The sequence below is a fragment of the Hemicordylus capensis genome, chromosome 13, assembly GCF_027244095.1.
Source record: "Hemicordylus capensis ecotype Gifberg chromosome 13, rHemCap1.1.pri, whole genome shotgun sequence".
NCBI classification, from domain to species: domain Eukaryota; kingdom Metazoa; phylum Chordata; class Lepidosauria; order Squamata; family Cordylidae; genus Hemicordylus; species Hemicordylus capensis.
The window spans coordinates 9,567,171-9,584,744 of NC_069669.1; the positions used below are offsets into that span (position 1 = coordinate 9,567,171).

Genomic DNA, 17,574 nt, shown 5'->3' on the forward strand with positions numbered 1-17,574 from the left:
TCTTTTCCGTGACAGTAAAACAAGAAAGCCAACCAAAAACAAATCCCAAATGCGATGGGCCCAGAGGAGGAAATCCAGAGGCCCTGTCTCCCAAGGAGCTCCTTGAAGAGATAAACATGTCAGCTTTTGTTATGAGGTGTCATTAAGGTGTTTGCAGAGGAGGTCACAGAGATGTGGCAGATTGCTGCCGCCAAGGGAGGCGAGAGAATTAAATCCAAGCGGCAGCCAGAGAATTCTCCGGAGGAGAAAGTGCCGAAGTGTTTGTCGGCTGGGTCTAGGCAGCTGCTGGCATTTCTGAAAGGTTTCGGGGGGTCTTCCGTCAGATCTATGAACATCGGCGGTGCAGGCACCTCCGGAGAACAGAAACAACAGCATGTGGGGCTGCTGGAGAGCAGTGTGGGGCTCGTGGTTCTGATGATGCCCTGCTTGGTCCCCGGGAACTGGAGATGAGGCTGGAAATACATGAGCCAGCTAGGGTGGTTGCTGGTACCATCTGGGCGAACGGAAGGCTCACAGAGATTTTTTTACAAGGTCTACGAATAATATTTAGTCTCCAAAAGCAGTTGCGACAAAAGTCCCCAAAGCGGTTTAAAGTTGTGCCGTGGGGTCGGTGTCGACTCCTGGCGCCCACAGAGCCCTGTGGTTGTCTTCGGTAGAATCCAGGAGGGGCTGACCATTGCCTCCTCCAGCGCAGTATGAGATGATGCCTTTCAGCATCTTCTTCTATCGCTCCTGCCCGATATAAGTGTTTCCCATAGTCTGGGAGACACACCAGCAGGGATTCGAACCGGCAACCTCATGCTTGCTAGTTAAGTCATTTCCTGCTGTGCCATTAGGTGACTGAAGGGGTACACTTATTTAAAAAGTTTGGGAACTCCTGCCAGAACCCATCTGTTCACTAAGGGGCCCCAAGCCCCCTTTCTAGCCCCCATAATCTAGCCCCTACGCTTATAGTCTTCTGTGGTTTCTATGTAACTTCCACAGCTTTATATGTAGACCCTGTAATTCATCAAGACTCTGGAACTCCAAGCCACTGCGTTCCTGGGACCTCAGGTCTTGGGATGCCCACTAATGCCTCTTATGCCCTTTCTACTGTACAAATTATCTTTAATACCCTTTTTATGCTTTTTACTTCTGCTGATAAGACGATAATAAAGATGATTTGAGCCCCTACTGTCTCCCTCCGATGCCTGTTCCTCCTCGATGAACCTGCACACACCCCATCCTCACACCCCTTTGTCTTTGGCCTGAGATAACTGGGACTGCTGCAGTCAGTGACTCCCAATCCTACCCCTCTCATCCAGTGATCCCAGTAGGACTATGAAACCCACCCACCCCCAAAGCCACATCAGCGGGAGATCCCGCGTTACTGGCATCTCCCTTTCCTATTTTCCAGACACCTGGCTTTGAGTAACGCTCCACATTCAGGGGCTGCTTGTCCTCAGCTGCCCTCAGCATCTAACGATGCCATTTCCCCAGAAGGTTGCCTCTGTTTTTTTAAAATTCTGTTTTGTTTTCCTTGCAACTTTTAATCAGACGTTTTGGTGTCAGCATCCCTCACTTCCCTGATGGCGAAAACAAAGAAAGCGCAGCAGTCACACAGCTGTCAGGTTGCGGGTTCTGTGACACTCGGCAAGAACTGGGCCCTTTGCTGCAGATGAGGAGGGAGGAGGGGAGGAGAGCTGGTCCCGTGGGAGCGAGCATGAATTGCCCCCTTTGCAAAGCAGGGTCTGCCTCGGTTTGCATGTGGATGGGAGATGACATGTGAGTGCTGTAGGCTATTCCCCTGAGGGGATGGAGCTGTAGATCAGTAGGAGAACACCTACTTGCATGCAAAGGTTCCAGGTTCCCTCCCTCCCTCCCTGGCAGCATCTCGAGCTAGGGCTGAGAGAGAGAGTGAGAGACTCCTGCCTAGAACCTTGGAGAGCCGCTGCCAGTCAGTGTAGGCAATGCTGAGCTAGATGGACCAAGAGTCAGACTCCAGAGAAAACAACTACCTATATTTCTTGTGAGGCTACAGCTCAATGTTTGAGCATCTGCTGCCAGTCAGTGTAGACAATACTGAGCGAGGTGGACCAGAAGTCTGATTCGGCGGAAGGCAGCTTCCTGTGCTCCAAAGACACTTCATAAACAGCGGAAAGCTCAACATTTCAACAGTGGAACAGAGACACGTTGTAATAGCCCCACTTACTTGATCTCTCCGAAGTCTGGAGCTGCTCTGTACTTGCAACCTGTCAGCTGGTGTTAAGCACGCACGGAGGGCCAGGCTGTCCTTATGCCAGGCCTGTTGCAGCCCCAACACTTGGAACGGAGCGGGACTCTCTTCTCCTGCAGACACCTGGAATTGCATTGGGGCAGGTCACTTGGACGGCCTGATCGTCAGCCCTCACATTTGTCTTGGAACGGACGGAGCAGAGACGGAGAGAGGAGAGCTGGTCTGGTGGCAGCAAGCATGACTTGTCTCCCCTTAGCATGATTGTGTGAACCCAGCCTAGACGGGAATCTCAGATTCATCTCAGGCCTTAAACTACCGTGGTGTGAATTCACACAAACACACAACTGTTAGTAATCCACACTACACCTAGATTCAAACAATTGTGTGAACCAGCCAGTCTTACGGTGGGGAGGAAACTTAGTCAACTCCCAATAATTCCAGAGTGAGCTTGGTGCGATACACAATACAGTGTAGCAGGTAAAACACCATGATAAAAAGAACAAAGTCTTTGTTTTAGAGGTGTAAGAAAGATAACACAACTAAATAAGGATGTAACAAACCAAAGGGTTACAATCAATGTCAGAACTTCGCAATCCTGTTATAACACAACCCGATTGTTATATAACACAACTATATAATTTGCAATCATGTCATAACCATCCTTTCCAAACCTCACCCACCTCGTTCTAACCGTTTCTTGTTTTTGTTTTAACTGCCGCTGCCTCCTGCATGAAACACAGGAATATAGGAAGCTGCCTTCTACTGAGTCATCCACACAATCAAAAACCGAGGCGATTCACCGGCGCGTGCCAAACCGGACGAAGGGAGCCCAGCCTGGTTTTGCACACATGCGTGAACCGCCAGGACGGGTTTTGCACGCCCATGTGAACTGCCTCCGATCCCAGCGGCACCACGGTAGCAAACTCACTTGTGGAGCCGCCCCCCCCTCAAAGTGCTCCTCTAACCCTGACGTGGCTGGCAGACTTGGGGGGGGGGGTGGAGGCTCCACAATGCACTCGTGAGGTGCGTTATTGGCGCCCCGGGGGGCGGGGTCATGCGGGGCGGCATGTCCTGGCGCCCGACCCTCGGAGCTACCAGCAGGAGCCGGTGCTTGTCTGGGCTGGCCCACCCACGGAAGAAGGACTGCCCGTCTGCGGGGAAGGTAAGTTTAAGCATCCTCCCCCACAGCCTACCCTCTGGCCTTTCTCGCTGGGTGTTAGAAGAGGCTCACTGTGTGGAAGCAGGAGAGGAGGGAAAGCTGGGTAGAACTGACTGGGAGGCTATTAACACGATGGGACGAAACCGGGGTAGCCTCCGCTAGCCCGATTTCGTCCCACCGTGGGAGCCACCGGGCTCGGCTGCGAGCCCGGTGGTTCCTGAGCGGGTAACCTGCTCAAGTAGCCTGCCCCTTAAACCGGGTTTGTAGAGCGAGCGCTCTGCCAACCCGTTTTTTGGGGACCGTGAGTAGCCGTGGCTACTTATGAGGAGACCCCTGGCCGGGAGGCTGAAAAGCAGCCTCCCGGCTCAGGGTCTCCCCAGTATGCCCTGCGCGCTCGCTCAGGGCATACTGGAGCTTCCAGGGGCCACGCAGCTCCCGCTCCCCCCAGCCCCTGCCGGCTCCATCACGAGGCCGGCAGTCGTGTGGGCGGCTGATCCGGCCGCCCAGACTGGTCTGCCCGATTGTCTCCCCGCAAACCCAGACCAAGCGGGTCTCACTGATCGTGAGACCCGCCTCTGTGTGGAAGGACGGTAGGAGGGAAAGCTGGGTAGAAGGGATTGTGTGGAAGCCAGGGAGGAGGAAAAGCTGGGTCACTTTCCCCCCTACCTTGCTTCCGCGCAATCGGAAACTGGGCGCACACACAGCTCCCAAACCCGGGTAGAACACCGTTTTCGAGGCACTTCGCACGATTCGTGTGAAGCGCCAGGAGGGCTGGTGCCTGCTCTCCCCTCACACGAGCAGAGTGCTTATCCGAGGCGGCCGAATCAGCCACCCACACCACTGTGGGCTCCGTCATGGCGCCAGTAGGGGCAGTGGGGACCGGGGGCCCTCTGGGTGCACAGGGCATGCTGGGGAGACCCCCGAGGCCAGGAGGCCTGAGGGAGCCTCCCGGTCAGAGTTCTCCTCGTGAGTCTCGCGACCCGAAAACCCAGGTTAGCGGAGCACTTAAGGGGAGAGGTTTTTAGGCGGGCTAGCTGCTTCCGCGCGGTCGTGTGAACAGCTTCATTGTGTGGATGGCCTCACTAGCTTACAGCCAGACTAAGTTACTCATGAGTACTCCTATTGAAATAAACTTTTTGAGGTTACTCCCATTTCCCCCATGAATTGCGATAAGACTGCTTATGAGCTGCAGGGTGGGGAGGCAGGAAGACTCTGAGTACCTCCTAGGAGCCCTTCAGGTACCCTTATGTGTACTGACACCCCCTTCCTGGAAAGGTTCCTTCACTGTGGAGGGGGGTTGTTTAGAAGACCTCTGAGGTTCCTTCCAGCTCTGGCATTCTATGATTCGATAATGGGATATGCTTCACCTGACGAATTTCCGCTCAACAAGCAGGTGTTAAGGGCACATGGATGAACGCGGCAGTCCTAAAGACTTCGGAAGTAGGAAGCCAAGTCAGCCACAGAGGCCTTTTATGGGAACGTTGGGAAAAGGTCACCAACCTGTGCTGGACCTCAGTTTTTGTTCGGGATAATTTATGAGGCAGGACACTGGGAGTTTGAACTTCATCCAGAGGTTCCACCCAGAGGCAGTTGTCAGCAGTCTCCTCTTCTCACAAGAGGAGAGGTGCTCCTTGCAAAGCTTGTGCAGGTCAGATCCATCCCAAAGAGCTGCTGTGATGGCAGCTGTGGTGGGCATTTTGCCGCCCTGCTGCCACCCCCATAATCTGCCTCCTGAGGCAATTGCCTCACCTTGCCTCACAGAAAGGCCGCCCTGCTTCCACTGACCTGCTGGTGAAGATTTCTGCCAGAAATCGCTGCTTTATTGATCATTCCTCTGTTAACTATTTATTTATGAGTTAATAGAGAGTTAATGGGAGAAGGGCTGACCTTGTGAGAGCTTGACTTGTCTCTTTTGCTCAGCAGGGTCCACCCTGGTTTGCATTTGAATGGGAGACTTCATGTGTGAGCACTGTAATATATTCCCCTCAGGGGATGGAGCCACTCTGGGAAGAGCAGAAGGTCTCAAGTTCCTTCCCTGGCAGCATCTCTAAGATAGGGCTGAGAGAGACTCCTGCCTGCAACCTTGGAGAAGCCACTGCCAGTCTGTGTAGACAGTACTGAGCTAGATGGACCAAGGGTCTGACTCAGTATATGGCAGCTTCCTATATTCCTAGCCATTTCAGACACAGCCAAACTAACAATGCAATCTGAGCAACCATCCTTTCTCGACTATGTCTGCTTTCCTGGAACCAAAATCCTGACACTAGCCCCCCAAATGCCTCTCCATCCTCACCCGTCATGTCTAATTATCTCCAGCTTGTTTCTTCCCCTTGGTTTGTGTGTGTGTGTGTGTGTGTGCACCTTTGACGTGACTTGAAAACTAAGAACCCGATTGTCCACTGACAAGAAGCAGCCAGAGACGACTGTAAGTCCTTCTTTTGCAGAAGCTCAGCCGTCACGATCGTGGGTGTAAGAAACAAGGTAGACTGGGGCGGGGGGATCGATTCCCTGTGGAATTTGGGCCGCTCTGGGAGACAGCCCCCTACTCAGTCCCGCTTCCATTCCGATTAGCTGCCGAACTGTTGGAAATTCCTGCCAGATGGGCAAGAGAGAATGAGTCATCAGGCCGCACAGTATGGCTGCTTTCCTGTCTGCTCAAAAGGTGATTCTACCAGCAGCCTCAGGGCAGCCAGAAATGCTCTAATGAAGGGACCTGAAAGTATCAGGAGTGGGCACAGTGAAAAAGAGAAAGATTCCGACACTACCTGGCACAATCTGACCAAAGCTAAGCACTTCTGTGTTCCACTGATACTGCGGGGAGAGATTTGCGGCACGATCCCCTTTTATGTGTTTGCTTAAAAGGAACGAAGGGCCAGGCTGCACAGTATGTTTGAGCTCCCTGATTAGCATTGCCATCATAAGTCAAATGACCTGTTATCTGAGTTTCCTGGTCGTCATTCCCAGTAAGGGCCAAAGTGCCTGTTATCCTGGAGCCTAAACGCCTAAACTGAGCGTCAAACCAGAAGTGCCCGATGCGCATGTGCATCGGGCACTTCCAGTTTGATGCTGACCGGCCAGTGCCAGCAGTTTTGGTGGCAATGCCAGTGGGGGAAACGTGGGGTGGGGCGGTTAAAGGCACCCTCCTTGCTCCTTAAAAGTACCCCCCCCAGCCACCGAACCCGTCCAAATGCTGGATCTCCAAACTGGTTCAGCGGTCCGGAAAAAGACTGCCGAACCGGTTCGTGCACATCCCTACTGGGAGGTGTCTCGGCTTCCCGAGGCGTCCTGCCCTATGGCGGAGATCCCCCAACACATCCTACCCAGCTTTGGGAGCGGTGCGAGTTCCAGCTTTGGGGTCATCACTCAGCAAAAACCCTACCCGGCACTTTTACCCAGCATCTTATCAAGGCGGGAGGAAACACTGGAGGGGCCTGTGCCTGCCTCCCACATGATCACTTCCCCCTCCTCTTCCTCTTCTCCTGTTGTTTTCTCACGGACAAACATAAATCAGGACCACGGACAGCAGCCTCGTGTCTCTGTGGTTCAAGACTTCCCCGTTGTACTCACCAAGGTGAGGAGCCAGGCCACAATCGCGGTGTAGATGTTTGCAGCTGCCAAGGAGGCTTCTGGGAAGGATCCATTCGCCTGGCTGCAAGGGGCAACCTGGCCACAGCTGGACAGCCGAACTGTCATCAGGAGCATCTCGCTTCCAGGGGCCTTTTGGGTGGGCAGCGTTGCCACTGCTGCAAGATATGAGGCCTCCTATTGGCACAGAGTGGGAGTATTAGACTAATTTGCATTAGCAGGTAAGTCGAACACCTGGCATTTGGGACTCAGACCCGTCTGAAAGCTCCCACTAGATGGCCCAAAATGTCTCATTTTGACACCCTAGGCTGTACAACTTTGGCTCTCCAGCTGTTGTTGGACTACAACTCCCATCATCCACAGTGGACAATAGCAAGGGATGATGAGAGTTGTAATCCAACAGCTGCAGGAGGGTCTAAATTGTGCCACATCAAAACAGTGCAAAATGGGGGACAGCAGGGGGAAGAAAAATAAGAAAAACATCAGAACATACTGCAATAAAACATATTCATACTTAGAAAATTTCATTTTCTTATTTCCTCTTCAGGTGTTTTCACATATATAATTGCTATCCTTGATTATGTTATATGCACTGTTGTAATCTTATTGGGAGTGGGGGAGAGGGGGGAAAAGACAGAAAACCAGCACAGAGGATCATCTCTTTGCCTCTTGGGACAGAGAGATGTTAGGAAATCTGGATTTGGAGGCTTCAAGAACACTGTTTATAAGCCTAAATGTATCCAATTATGTCCTTTTTGCCCCAGCTTTGGTCATGGCAACTCTGCAGGCAATCAAATTACTGATGGGTGGCAAATTACTGACTCCAGACATCTGCCAAATGAAACATCTGTTGCACGCTCTAAATGCAAACCAACTTCTAGGAAGCTTAGCGGTTCCGGATAAATCTTCCAACAGCGTTTCTCTTTGTGCATGTCCAAATGGCTTTTGCTCTGCACGGCTGCATCACACAGCCCAGGCAAAGTACACGTGGCAAATGTGAGGGCACAGAAGGCATGATGAACGGATGACTTTCGACAGCTCAAAGAACAGAGGAACACTCAAAGGCAGGATGCCTCTGAGTACCAGTTGCAGGGGAGTAACAGCAAGAGAGAGGGCATGTCACCTCCTGCCTGTGGGCTTCCCAGTGGCATCTGGTGGGCCACTATGTGGAACAGGATGTTGGACTAGATGGGCCTTGGGCCTGATCCAGCAAGGCTGTTCTTATGTCCTTATGAAGCTGCCTTCTAGTGAGCCCATCTAGCTCAGTATTTTCTACACTGACGGGCATTGGCTCTCCAAGGTTTCAGGTAGGAGATTCTCCCAGCCCTACCCGGAGATTCTGCCAGGGATTGAACCTGGGACCTTCCGCATGCAAAGCAGATGCTCAAATACTGAAGTACAGCTTCATCAGCAACATAGGTAGTTGTTTTATCCTGAGTCAGACCCTTGGTCCATCTAGCTCAGTATTGTCTACACTGACTGGCAGCAGCTCTCCAAGGTTTTGGGCAGGAGATTCTCCCAGCCCTTCCTGGAGATGCTGCCAGGGACTGAACTTGGGACAGTCTGCAAAAAAGCCATTGAGCAATGGCCCCATGTCCTATGTAAATGGGTAGTGCTCACCACAGGGTATAACACTGGATTACGGGATTATCCTTCCATTACCCAAATTCGACTGGAAGCATACCCCTACTTCTGTGGTACGTCGTATTCCCATAAACCTAGAAATTATACCAATCCCTCTGGTGAGATGTGGCTAAATTTCACCAGTGAATAAAGACATTATGGAAATGTTTGTTCCTTTCCATTCTTTCGAGAAGGCTAAAATAATGGCAATGCCATCTGTCAGCAGATCTGAAGTTTGTAAAATAATTCCTGGAACCACAATTAACAATTGCTTTGTCACTAGGTAAAGGGGGGGGGGGAATACCCTGAATCTGACCAACCGGGCATACTGTAATTAAAGACAACATTTGACAATATAAAAGTGTGTAGTATTGACAGTAATGGTTTGAATGGTCTTTCAGTTAATGCACTTTAGCACTAAATTTGTATTCCACAATACTAGTGCTTTTCCGCATATTAAACATTCTGAGGTTACTGATCTGAAAAATATGACTCTGTCAGGATGGTACTGACATTTTCTGGACCTCAGCTATACTGCAGCTTTTTCAGCTGGCCGACGTACAGACCTTCAAAACGGAAGAAATTCCAAAAAAGGTTGCTTTCAAAATAGGACATGCTAGAAATTCATTTGAAAAGCTGCTTTTATGAGAGCTCTCTGTTCCATTTCTTTAAATATTGGTGGCTGCATGCATACTATGATGCCACGGGAGATTATTTATGTTATCGTTTTATAAGAAATGCTCTGCTGGATCAGGCCCAAAGTAGCCTATCTAGTCCAGCCTCCTGTTTCCCACACTGGCCCACCAGATGCCTCTGAGAAGCCCACAGGCAAGAGGGAGAGGGTAACAATGAAGAAACGGTTGTACTTTCTCCACGGAGTCCTCTCTGGAGGACATTTCTGCCCATTTTCATTTCCATTCCTCTCCCAACGTGGAGAATCTTTTAGAATTCGTGGAGATTTAGAATGTCCAAATGCTTCCAAAATGCCAGATTGACCACTGCAGGCCCCACAGGTAGGACCACAGAAGCATGAGAAGAACACAGTGAAAACCAGAAGCCTTGGAATGCCATCTCCGGTTTTCCTGCTCGCATTCTCCAAGATGGTACGGACCACCCCAGCTGGCTGATGATGGACCATCAGGAGCTGGGTCCAGCTGGTGCATCCCATCAGCAATTCTTCCATGCAATCTGTTTCTCGTTACCTGCACGTGGAGGGGGTGCATGCATTCCCAGGGCATCTTTTGTTCCTTCCTTGCTTGCTTTCTGCACACCATTTGCCTGGACCTCTTGTCAGTCACGGCCGTGGCCCTACGCAGAGGTCGGGGCAAGTGTGGGAGCAGCGTGGGCGGGTGGGCTGGAGAGATGTTGGGAATGTTCAGAATGGGGAGATGGCTTGCCCATCAGGGACATCGGAAGCTGCCTTCTACCGAGTCAGACCACCACTCCATCTAGCTCAGTATGGTCTACACTGGGCCTGCTCGGCTTCAGCCCTCCTGCAGATGTTGGCCTACAGCTCCCAGAATCCCTGGTGACTGGGGCTGGGGATTATGGGAGTTGCAGAAATGCCATGATGCACCCGGGCTCCCCGCAATCTGGCAGTTGTGGCTGCAAACAACTGCGGCTGCCAGATGATCAAGAAAACTGGGTTAAGGGAGGGCTCGTTCCCTTCCTTAACCTCATTTTAAAGGGTGGCTAGTTAGGCAGGTTTTCCGACGTTGTGTGCCGCCGGGATCAGCCCAACCCCGGTGGTGCAAAACCGGGCTGGGCTCCCTTCGCCTGGTTTTGCACATGCGTGTGAATAGCCAAAACCAGGGTTTCTTAACCGTGGGCCCCCGGATGTTGTTGGACTACGACTCCCATCATCCTCAGCCACAAAGGCCATGTCTGGAGATGATGGGAGTTCTATTCCAACAACATCTGGGGGCCCACGGTTAAGAAACCCTGGCCTAAAACCAAATATTGGGAGCACACACACCTCCCAAATCCGGGTAGAACCCTGTTTTTGATTGTGTGAATGACCCCTTTGAGGTCATTCACACAACCGAAAACTGTGTTCTACCTGGGTTTGAGAACTGTGTGTACTCCCAATTTTTGATTGTGTGGAAGCAAGGTTAGAGAAAAACCTGGGTAGAAGTGATTGTGTGGAAGCAAGGAGCCGGGTCTCACAATCCGTGAGACCCAGTTTCTTCAGGTGAGCAGGCAGGGAGCCCTGGGCGGCTGGATCGGCCGCCCACACAATGGTCGGCTCCGTGACTGAGCCGGCGGGGATGAGGGGAGAAGGGGCCACGCAGCCCCCGCAAGCCCCAGTATGACCTGAGCGAGTGCTCAGGGGATACTGGGGAGACCCCTGGAGCTGGGTGGTGGCTTTTCGCCTCCCGGCTGGGGGTCTACACGTGAATAGGCGTGGTGCGAAGGCGCACCGTGGCTACTCACGATCCTACAAAGCAGGTTTGCTGGAGCGCTCGCTCCGCAAACCTGCTTTTTAGCAGGGGTTCTTGAGCGGGTTACCCGCTCAAGAACCACCGGGCTCGGCTGCGAGCCCGGTGGTTCTTACGGTCAACAAAAATCGGGCTAGCCTCTGCTAGCCTGATTTTTGTTGATCGTGAGAATCGCCCCAAGGTAGGAGAAAAAGCTACCCAGGTTTTCCTCTAACCTTGCTTCCACACAATCCAAAATTGGGAGTACACACAGTTCCCAAACCCAGGTAGAACACAGTTTTTGATTGTGTGAATGACCTCACTCTCTCTCCACTCCTCCATGCAAAACAGGTTCTGGGGTTTAGCTGCCGAAAATGTGCTCAACGGCCTCCTCTTCCAGCGTCCTCTCCACATTTGGCTGATGCAGATGGCTCAGTATGGGAGGACCTCTGCCGGCTGCGGGGCTGAAATGCTGCATCCGCGACTCATTCCCACTTAATGTCCCCTTCCCCCTGAGCCAAAGCGACACACACGGTTCAGCCTGTCAAACTCCATCCCGCGTATATTCAATAATACAGCAAAAGAGTTCACTTTAATCAACTCCAAGGGGGACCAAGGAATATAAAAGGCTCCCGAAACGTTGTCTCCTTGCAAGGCCATTTAACATTCTAATTAGAGAAATGCAACTGGGAGAGACGGATGCTGGAAGGCCCGAGTGCTTCATCCCTTTCATTTTGATAACTGGGATGTGGGATCAAGCTGTCCATCTGAACGCCTGCTCTCTGTGTGTGTGTGTGTGTGTGTGTGTGTGTGTGTGTGTGTGTGTGTGTGAGAGAGAGAGAGAGAGAGAGAGAGAGAGAGAGAGAGAGAGTGAGCTTTCCCTCTTAGCCTTTGCTCAAATCTGCTAACTCTTAAATCCCATTTTGTACACTTATAGGTGTGCTTTTTAATGGTTTTAATTGATCGTAATATTTTAATGTGGTTTTATGGGATCTTATTGCATTTGCTTTTGAAAACTGCTTGGGGATAATGTTATGAGCAGCAGGATATAAATCTAACAATAAATAAAATGAACAGAATACATGCTGTGGGGGAAATCATGTAATATAACCTTTTCTGGGCGGGAACGCTTCAGGGCTGCAGGTGAAGGAATTGCATGTTTGAACGCCCCCCCCCAAAAAACCCTTCATCTACTTGCTTGTAGAAATCTAGTATCTCAGGGTTCTGCCCGGCTTTCTTCCTGGCACATGATTGTTCTGTGTGCCTGGAGTTTATTTACATGGTGCAGTACTGCAATGCCAGTCTGCAGCAGCATTGCCCAGGAAAAGCTTTCCTACTATTATTATCATGTATATACCACTTTTCAATGGAGGCCTGCAAAGCAGTGTACACGAAATAAGGACACGATGCCTCCCTGTCCCCAAAGGGCTCATGATCCTAAAAAGAAACGCAAGGTAGAGCCCAGCAACAGCTATGGGCAGGAGTGGCGAAGCAAGGGAAGAAGGGTGATGGGATTCAGGATCCACCTGGTGGCTGTCCTGCACATTGGCTGGCTTCTGCATCAAAGGGCTGAGGGCCACCTGCACACACAAGACACATTTCCTCCACAAGATCCTGTCTTGTGTCAAGGACAAGAGCCTACGAGGTCAGCAGGGCAAGGGGAGCTGCAGCACCAAGGACAGCTCCAGCGGACAATTTGCTCCGACAGCAACCATCGGTGTCATGAGCTTTTAAATACCTCTGAGCTCAAGCAACTTCTCCGGGGTTACCTCTCCCTGCCTGGAGAATGGAAGCCCTAACAAGGCAGCCATCTGGCCCAGAGTCTGGCCTCTGGTAGTGAGCATGAATTGTCCCTTTTGCCAAGCACGGTTCACCCTGACTTAGGAACATAGGAAGCTGCCATATACTGAGTCAGACCATTGCTCCATCTAGCTCAGGATTGTCTACACAGACTGGCAGCGGCTTCTCCAAGGTTGCAGGCAGGAATCTCTCTCAGCCCTGTCTTGGAGATGCTGCCAGGGAGGGAACTTGGAACCTTCTGCTCTTCCCAGAGTGGCTCCATCCCCTGAGGGGAAGATCTTACAGTGCTCACACTTGCATGTGAATGGGTGAGTACATGTGAGCACTGTCTGCTGGGAGATATTCTACTTCAGCAGGCCTGCTCAATTTAGGCCCCTCAGCTGGTTTTGGACTACAATACCCATGATCCCACAGTGGCCAATAGCAGTCAAGAAATACGCCACAGACTAGCACTTGGTAGGGTTGCAATGAAGGCCTTGGAAAGGATATTTAGATGCCATGACGTGTCTACACCTACAAAGATTAGAATTGTTCAGACAATGGTTTTTCCCATGACACTCTATAAATGCAAAAGCTGGACTTTGCAGAAGCAGGACAAGAAAAAGTATTGACGCTTTTGAACTTTGGTCCTGGAGAAGACTAGCAGAACAAACACATGGATCAGAGAACAAATCAATCCAGAATTTTCACTCGAGGCACAAATGACCAGGCTCAAACTATCATACTTGGGACACATTATGCAAAGACCCAGCTCCCTTGAGAAGTCCATAACACTGGGAAAAGTTGAAGGAAAGAGGAGAAGAGGACAACTAGCAGCAAGGTGGACGGACTCGATGACGACAGCAATGAAGGCACCACTGAGAGACCTTCAAGGCCAAGTGGAAGACAGATCATCCTGGAGAGAATTTATCTATGTGGTCGCGCTAAGAGTCGACACCGACTTGACGGCACTTAATCAATCAATGGGAGTTGTAGGCCAACATCTGCAGGAAGGCTGAAGTTGAGCAGCCCTGCCCTTAGGGAAAGCAGGGCTGACCCCGCCTATGGCGGGGACTGCCAGTCACATACAGGCCATCCACTGATTTCCTCTGTATAAGCTGAGACATGAGCTCCAAAGGCTCCTGTCTCAGGCTTGGCAAAGCCCCCTCTTTATTCTGCTCCTCAGTCTCTCCCTCTGAGACACAGGCAAAGGACTCCTTCCCCCAATCTGAATGGCCAAACTGAAGAACCCTTTGGCAGAGCACTCGCTTTACTATTCTTTATTCTTTATTTATTTGATTTCTATACCGCCCTCCCAAAAATGGCTCAGAGGGGTTTACACAGAGAAATAATAAATAAATCAGATGGCTCCCTGTCCCCAAAGGGCTCACAATCTAAAAAGAAACAGAAGTTAGACACCAGGAACAGTCACTGGAGGTCCTGTGCTGGGGGTGGAGAGGGCCAGTTGCTCTCCCCCTGCTCAATAAAGAGAATCACCACGTTAAAAGGTGCCTCTTTGCCCAGTTAGCAAGGATCTATCCTCTTCCATCGCTCTTTCTGAGACAGAGGCAAAGGGTTCCTTCTCCCTGTCTGAATGGCTACGGAGGCTTTAGTAGAACCTTCTTTTCCTTTTGTACCTCAATACCCCCCACCCCACCCAAGACACTGGTAAAAGGCTCTTAGGAGCTCTTGACCAGCAAGCCGGAGGCACTAGTCTGTTTACATCGCTGCCAGATTAAGTTTCTGCAATCATTGAACTAACTCTGCACAGATTAGCTCTGGGTTTAGCTCTGCAGACCACACTTGTTTCTACACAGCACCAACGAGAACAGAACCCAAGAGGAGATTCCACGGAAGGAGGGATACGCCTCCATAGGCAGAGGGGTATGCTAAGGATAGACCGAGAGCATGAAGTCTAGATTTCCCTCACGGCTCTAAACGAGTCAGGAACATTAATGTAATTGCTAATGTCATTGCAAAAAGAAAAAGAAAAAGTGCACTACTTTCTAAGTGCCTTAATTAGGCAGGGAAGGGCTTCCAAGCTCCTCGGGAGTAATTACTGTTTCACTCCACTTTTGAGATGCATTATGAATGGCTTGAAAGATGTCCGTGTTCCAGGTTTGTGGGAGGGGGGTCAGCGACTGCTAATTTGTACGTCGGGCACGCAAGCGTGCTGCAAAAGTACTACTAATGTGCTTTGAGAAAGAAGATCAGTAATATATCATTCAAGGCCCCTGGGAGTCCAAAGCACCCTGTCACAGAGGAGGCCGCCCGCTCTGTCTCTGCATGATTCATCGTTCTGGCCTTGCGTCCTTCTGAGATGGAGGGAAGGAGTCGTCATGTCGTGTCTCCGCCATGAGTGCGATTGGATCGGGGGAAGCACTCCCAGATGTGAAGATGCAGCAAAACTGGGAGGAGAATCGGGGTGGGTTCACACATGACGCGGGACCGACTTGGAAAGTCGGTGATTGGCCCCTCTGTGATGGTCTGAACCCATGCCAAGGTAGGTTCGCTTGGGGGCGTCAAACCGAGATGCACAACCAAGATTTGAAGTTGGCTTGCCGCCAGGGTGGTATAGTGGTTAGAATGTGGGGACGAGCACCGGAGAGGACCGAGTTCAAATCCCCATTCAGTCACGAAACTCACACAGGATGACTCTGGGCCCGTCACTTCTCTCTCGGCCTAACCTACCTCAAAGGGTTGTCGTGGGGACAAACATAAGCATGTGTACACCACTCTAGGCGCCTTGGAGGGAAAGTGGGATATAAGAAAATAAGAGAAAAGGCTTGTGAGTCAAAGGGCAGGCTGGGATAGCATCCAGGGCCTTGCTGGGAGGCCTACGCCTGGCTCAACTCAGCTACCTCCCGCAAACCAAGATATGTGAGTATCTACAGTGCCAGCGTCAATTTCACGCCATATTTTAGGCAGGAGGATCCTCAGGATCTGTTTGTGTGTGAACCCACCCTCGGTGCCTCTGTATGAGTCACTGTTCTGGCCTTACAACCAAGAACCTTGCCCAGAACATTGACCTGTGAGGAAACAGCAAGGAGGAGGGGGCTCCTCTGAGGGTGGGCCATTCTTACTCTTAAAACCACATTGCCTTGATGCCAACAGGAGAGAACGGGGAAGAAATAACAGCCATGGGGTGGGAGATCCAATCTGAGCCAGGACCACAAGGGGAGGAGTGCCTTCCCCCCACAAGCCTTGGTCCCCAATCCTGATCTCCTCCCTACACCCTGCAGCTGCCATTTACATTTGTTTTTTTAAAAAAACCAACATCAAGAGCCAAACTATAAGATCGTTCACACAGGGTCATGGAGGGCGGCGGTAAGGCAAAAGAGTTCTTAGCTTCCCCCACGGGATTGGTCGTTGGCTTTACTTTTGCCACGCTGCACAGCCACACGATCGCCGCTACCGCAAGTGGTGTGGTGAGAGAGAGGCCACGGGAAGGACACCCGGCCTCCAGAAAGCCCACAATGCACCACAAGGCTCAGGTGGTGTCTTGAAGGCAGTCTGGAGGCCGGGACACTCCTTCCCCCGGCCTCTATGGTGGGATGGGCTGCTGGCAGCCTGAATGGGGTTGCGGGCAGTCTGTGCTGCCACATGACTGGAGACTGGGGTAAGAGGGTGAAAATCCAGGCTACACGGAGGGGCAGTGCCAGGATACCCTGGTAGGGCTGCTCGTGTGAACAGCCCCAGTGTGTTTAACATAACAGGCTTGTTCACACAATCCTCATCTGGGTAGGAGGAGAGGCCAGCCAGGGTAGGAGAGACAGACGTGCTCCCAATCTACAGTCGTGTGCACTCAGAAAGCAAGGCAGGAGGGGAGGGAGAAGAGTGAGTGAATGAGAGGTGGGAGCTCGGCAGGACGGCTATTCATCCGCCCTCAATAAAATGCTGGGGGCAAAATGTGGGTTGGCTGGGCCCGTCCTACCCAGCAAATGCCACCCACATGATCACTCTCCCTGCCTCCTACCTTGGTCTTTGCAAACACACCATCGCTGATCAGGGGCACACACAGCTCTCTGACCCTGGCAGGCTGCTCCTCCTACCCAGACGAGGACCGTGTGAATAAGCCAAATGTGTGGTTTGGCCCTCCACCCCCACAAGCACGTCATTTTGGACAAGAAGTAAAAACAGAAGAGGTTTGTAGCATCTTGAAGACAAACAGGCAGATGGCAGCCTGTACTTTCATGGACTAGAGTCCACGTTCCATCAGATGCATGAAGCTGGCAACACACACACACACAAAAGGGGAAATTTGTGATTACTTTAAGGCTCCGCAGTCTGGAATGCAGTGGGTCCATCCTGTGACAATTCTGCACAAAGTTTAGATTCACACAGGATAAGCACAATGACCTTTCACAAACTCTTGGTCTGTAAGCTGCATGTAGAAGGTTCCGAGTTAAATCCTTGGCATCTCCCAGTAGGGCTAGGAAAAGACCCTTCTCCAACTGAAGCTCTGGAGAGCAGGTCCTTCCCTCTGGGTGGGTGGATCACCCGCCCAGGCGATTACCGGCTGCTGCCAGTTGCTCCAAGGGTTGGGGTGCCGGACACCAAGACTTGGTCTTGGTCCTACCCGATTACTGACCGTGTGAACTAGCCTAATACTGAGCTAGATGGACAAAGGTCTGCTCCAGACTCAGCAGAAGGTGGCTCTATATGAAGGTTCAATCCTTGGCAGCATCTCCAAGTAGGGCTGGGAAAGATTCCCATATGAAACCCTGGAGAGTTGCTGCCAGCCAGTGCAGACAATACTGAGCTGGAGGCACCCACGGTCTGAATCAACAGGAGGC

The 17,574-nt window shown here is 51.4% G+C and overlaps 1 protein-coding gene across 8 annotated transcripts in view; it reads right to left on the bottom strand.

Moving 5' to 3' along the window:
* LOC128336298 (dynein axonemal assembly factor 8-like) overlaps positions 1-17,574 on the bottom strand; it is a 93,438-nt gene that overhangs the window by 56,635 nt on the left and 19,229 nt on the right. For all 8 annotated transcript variants that reach the window (XM_053275661.1, XM_053275662.1, XM_053275663.1 and 5 more), the window contains 2 exons: positions 6,942-7,136; positions 2,192-2,338 (listed from right to left, as the gene is read on the bottom strand). In XM_053275661.1, coding sequence (XP_053131636.1) covers positions 2,192-2,338; positions 6,942-7,136 — 342 coding nt within the window. The remainder of the gene's footprint in view (positions 1-2,191; positions 2,339-6,941; positions 7,137-17,574) is intronic.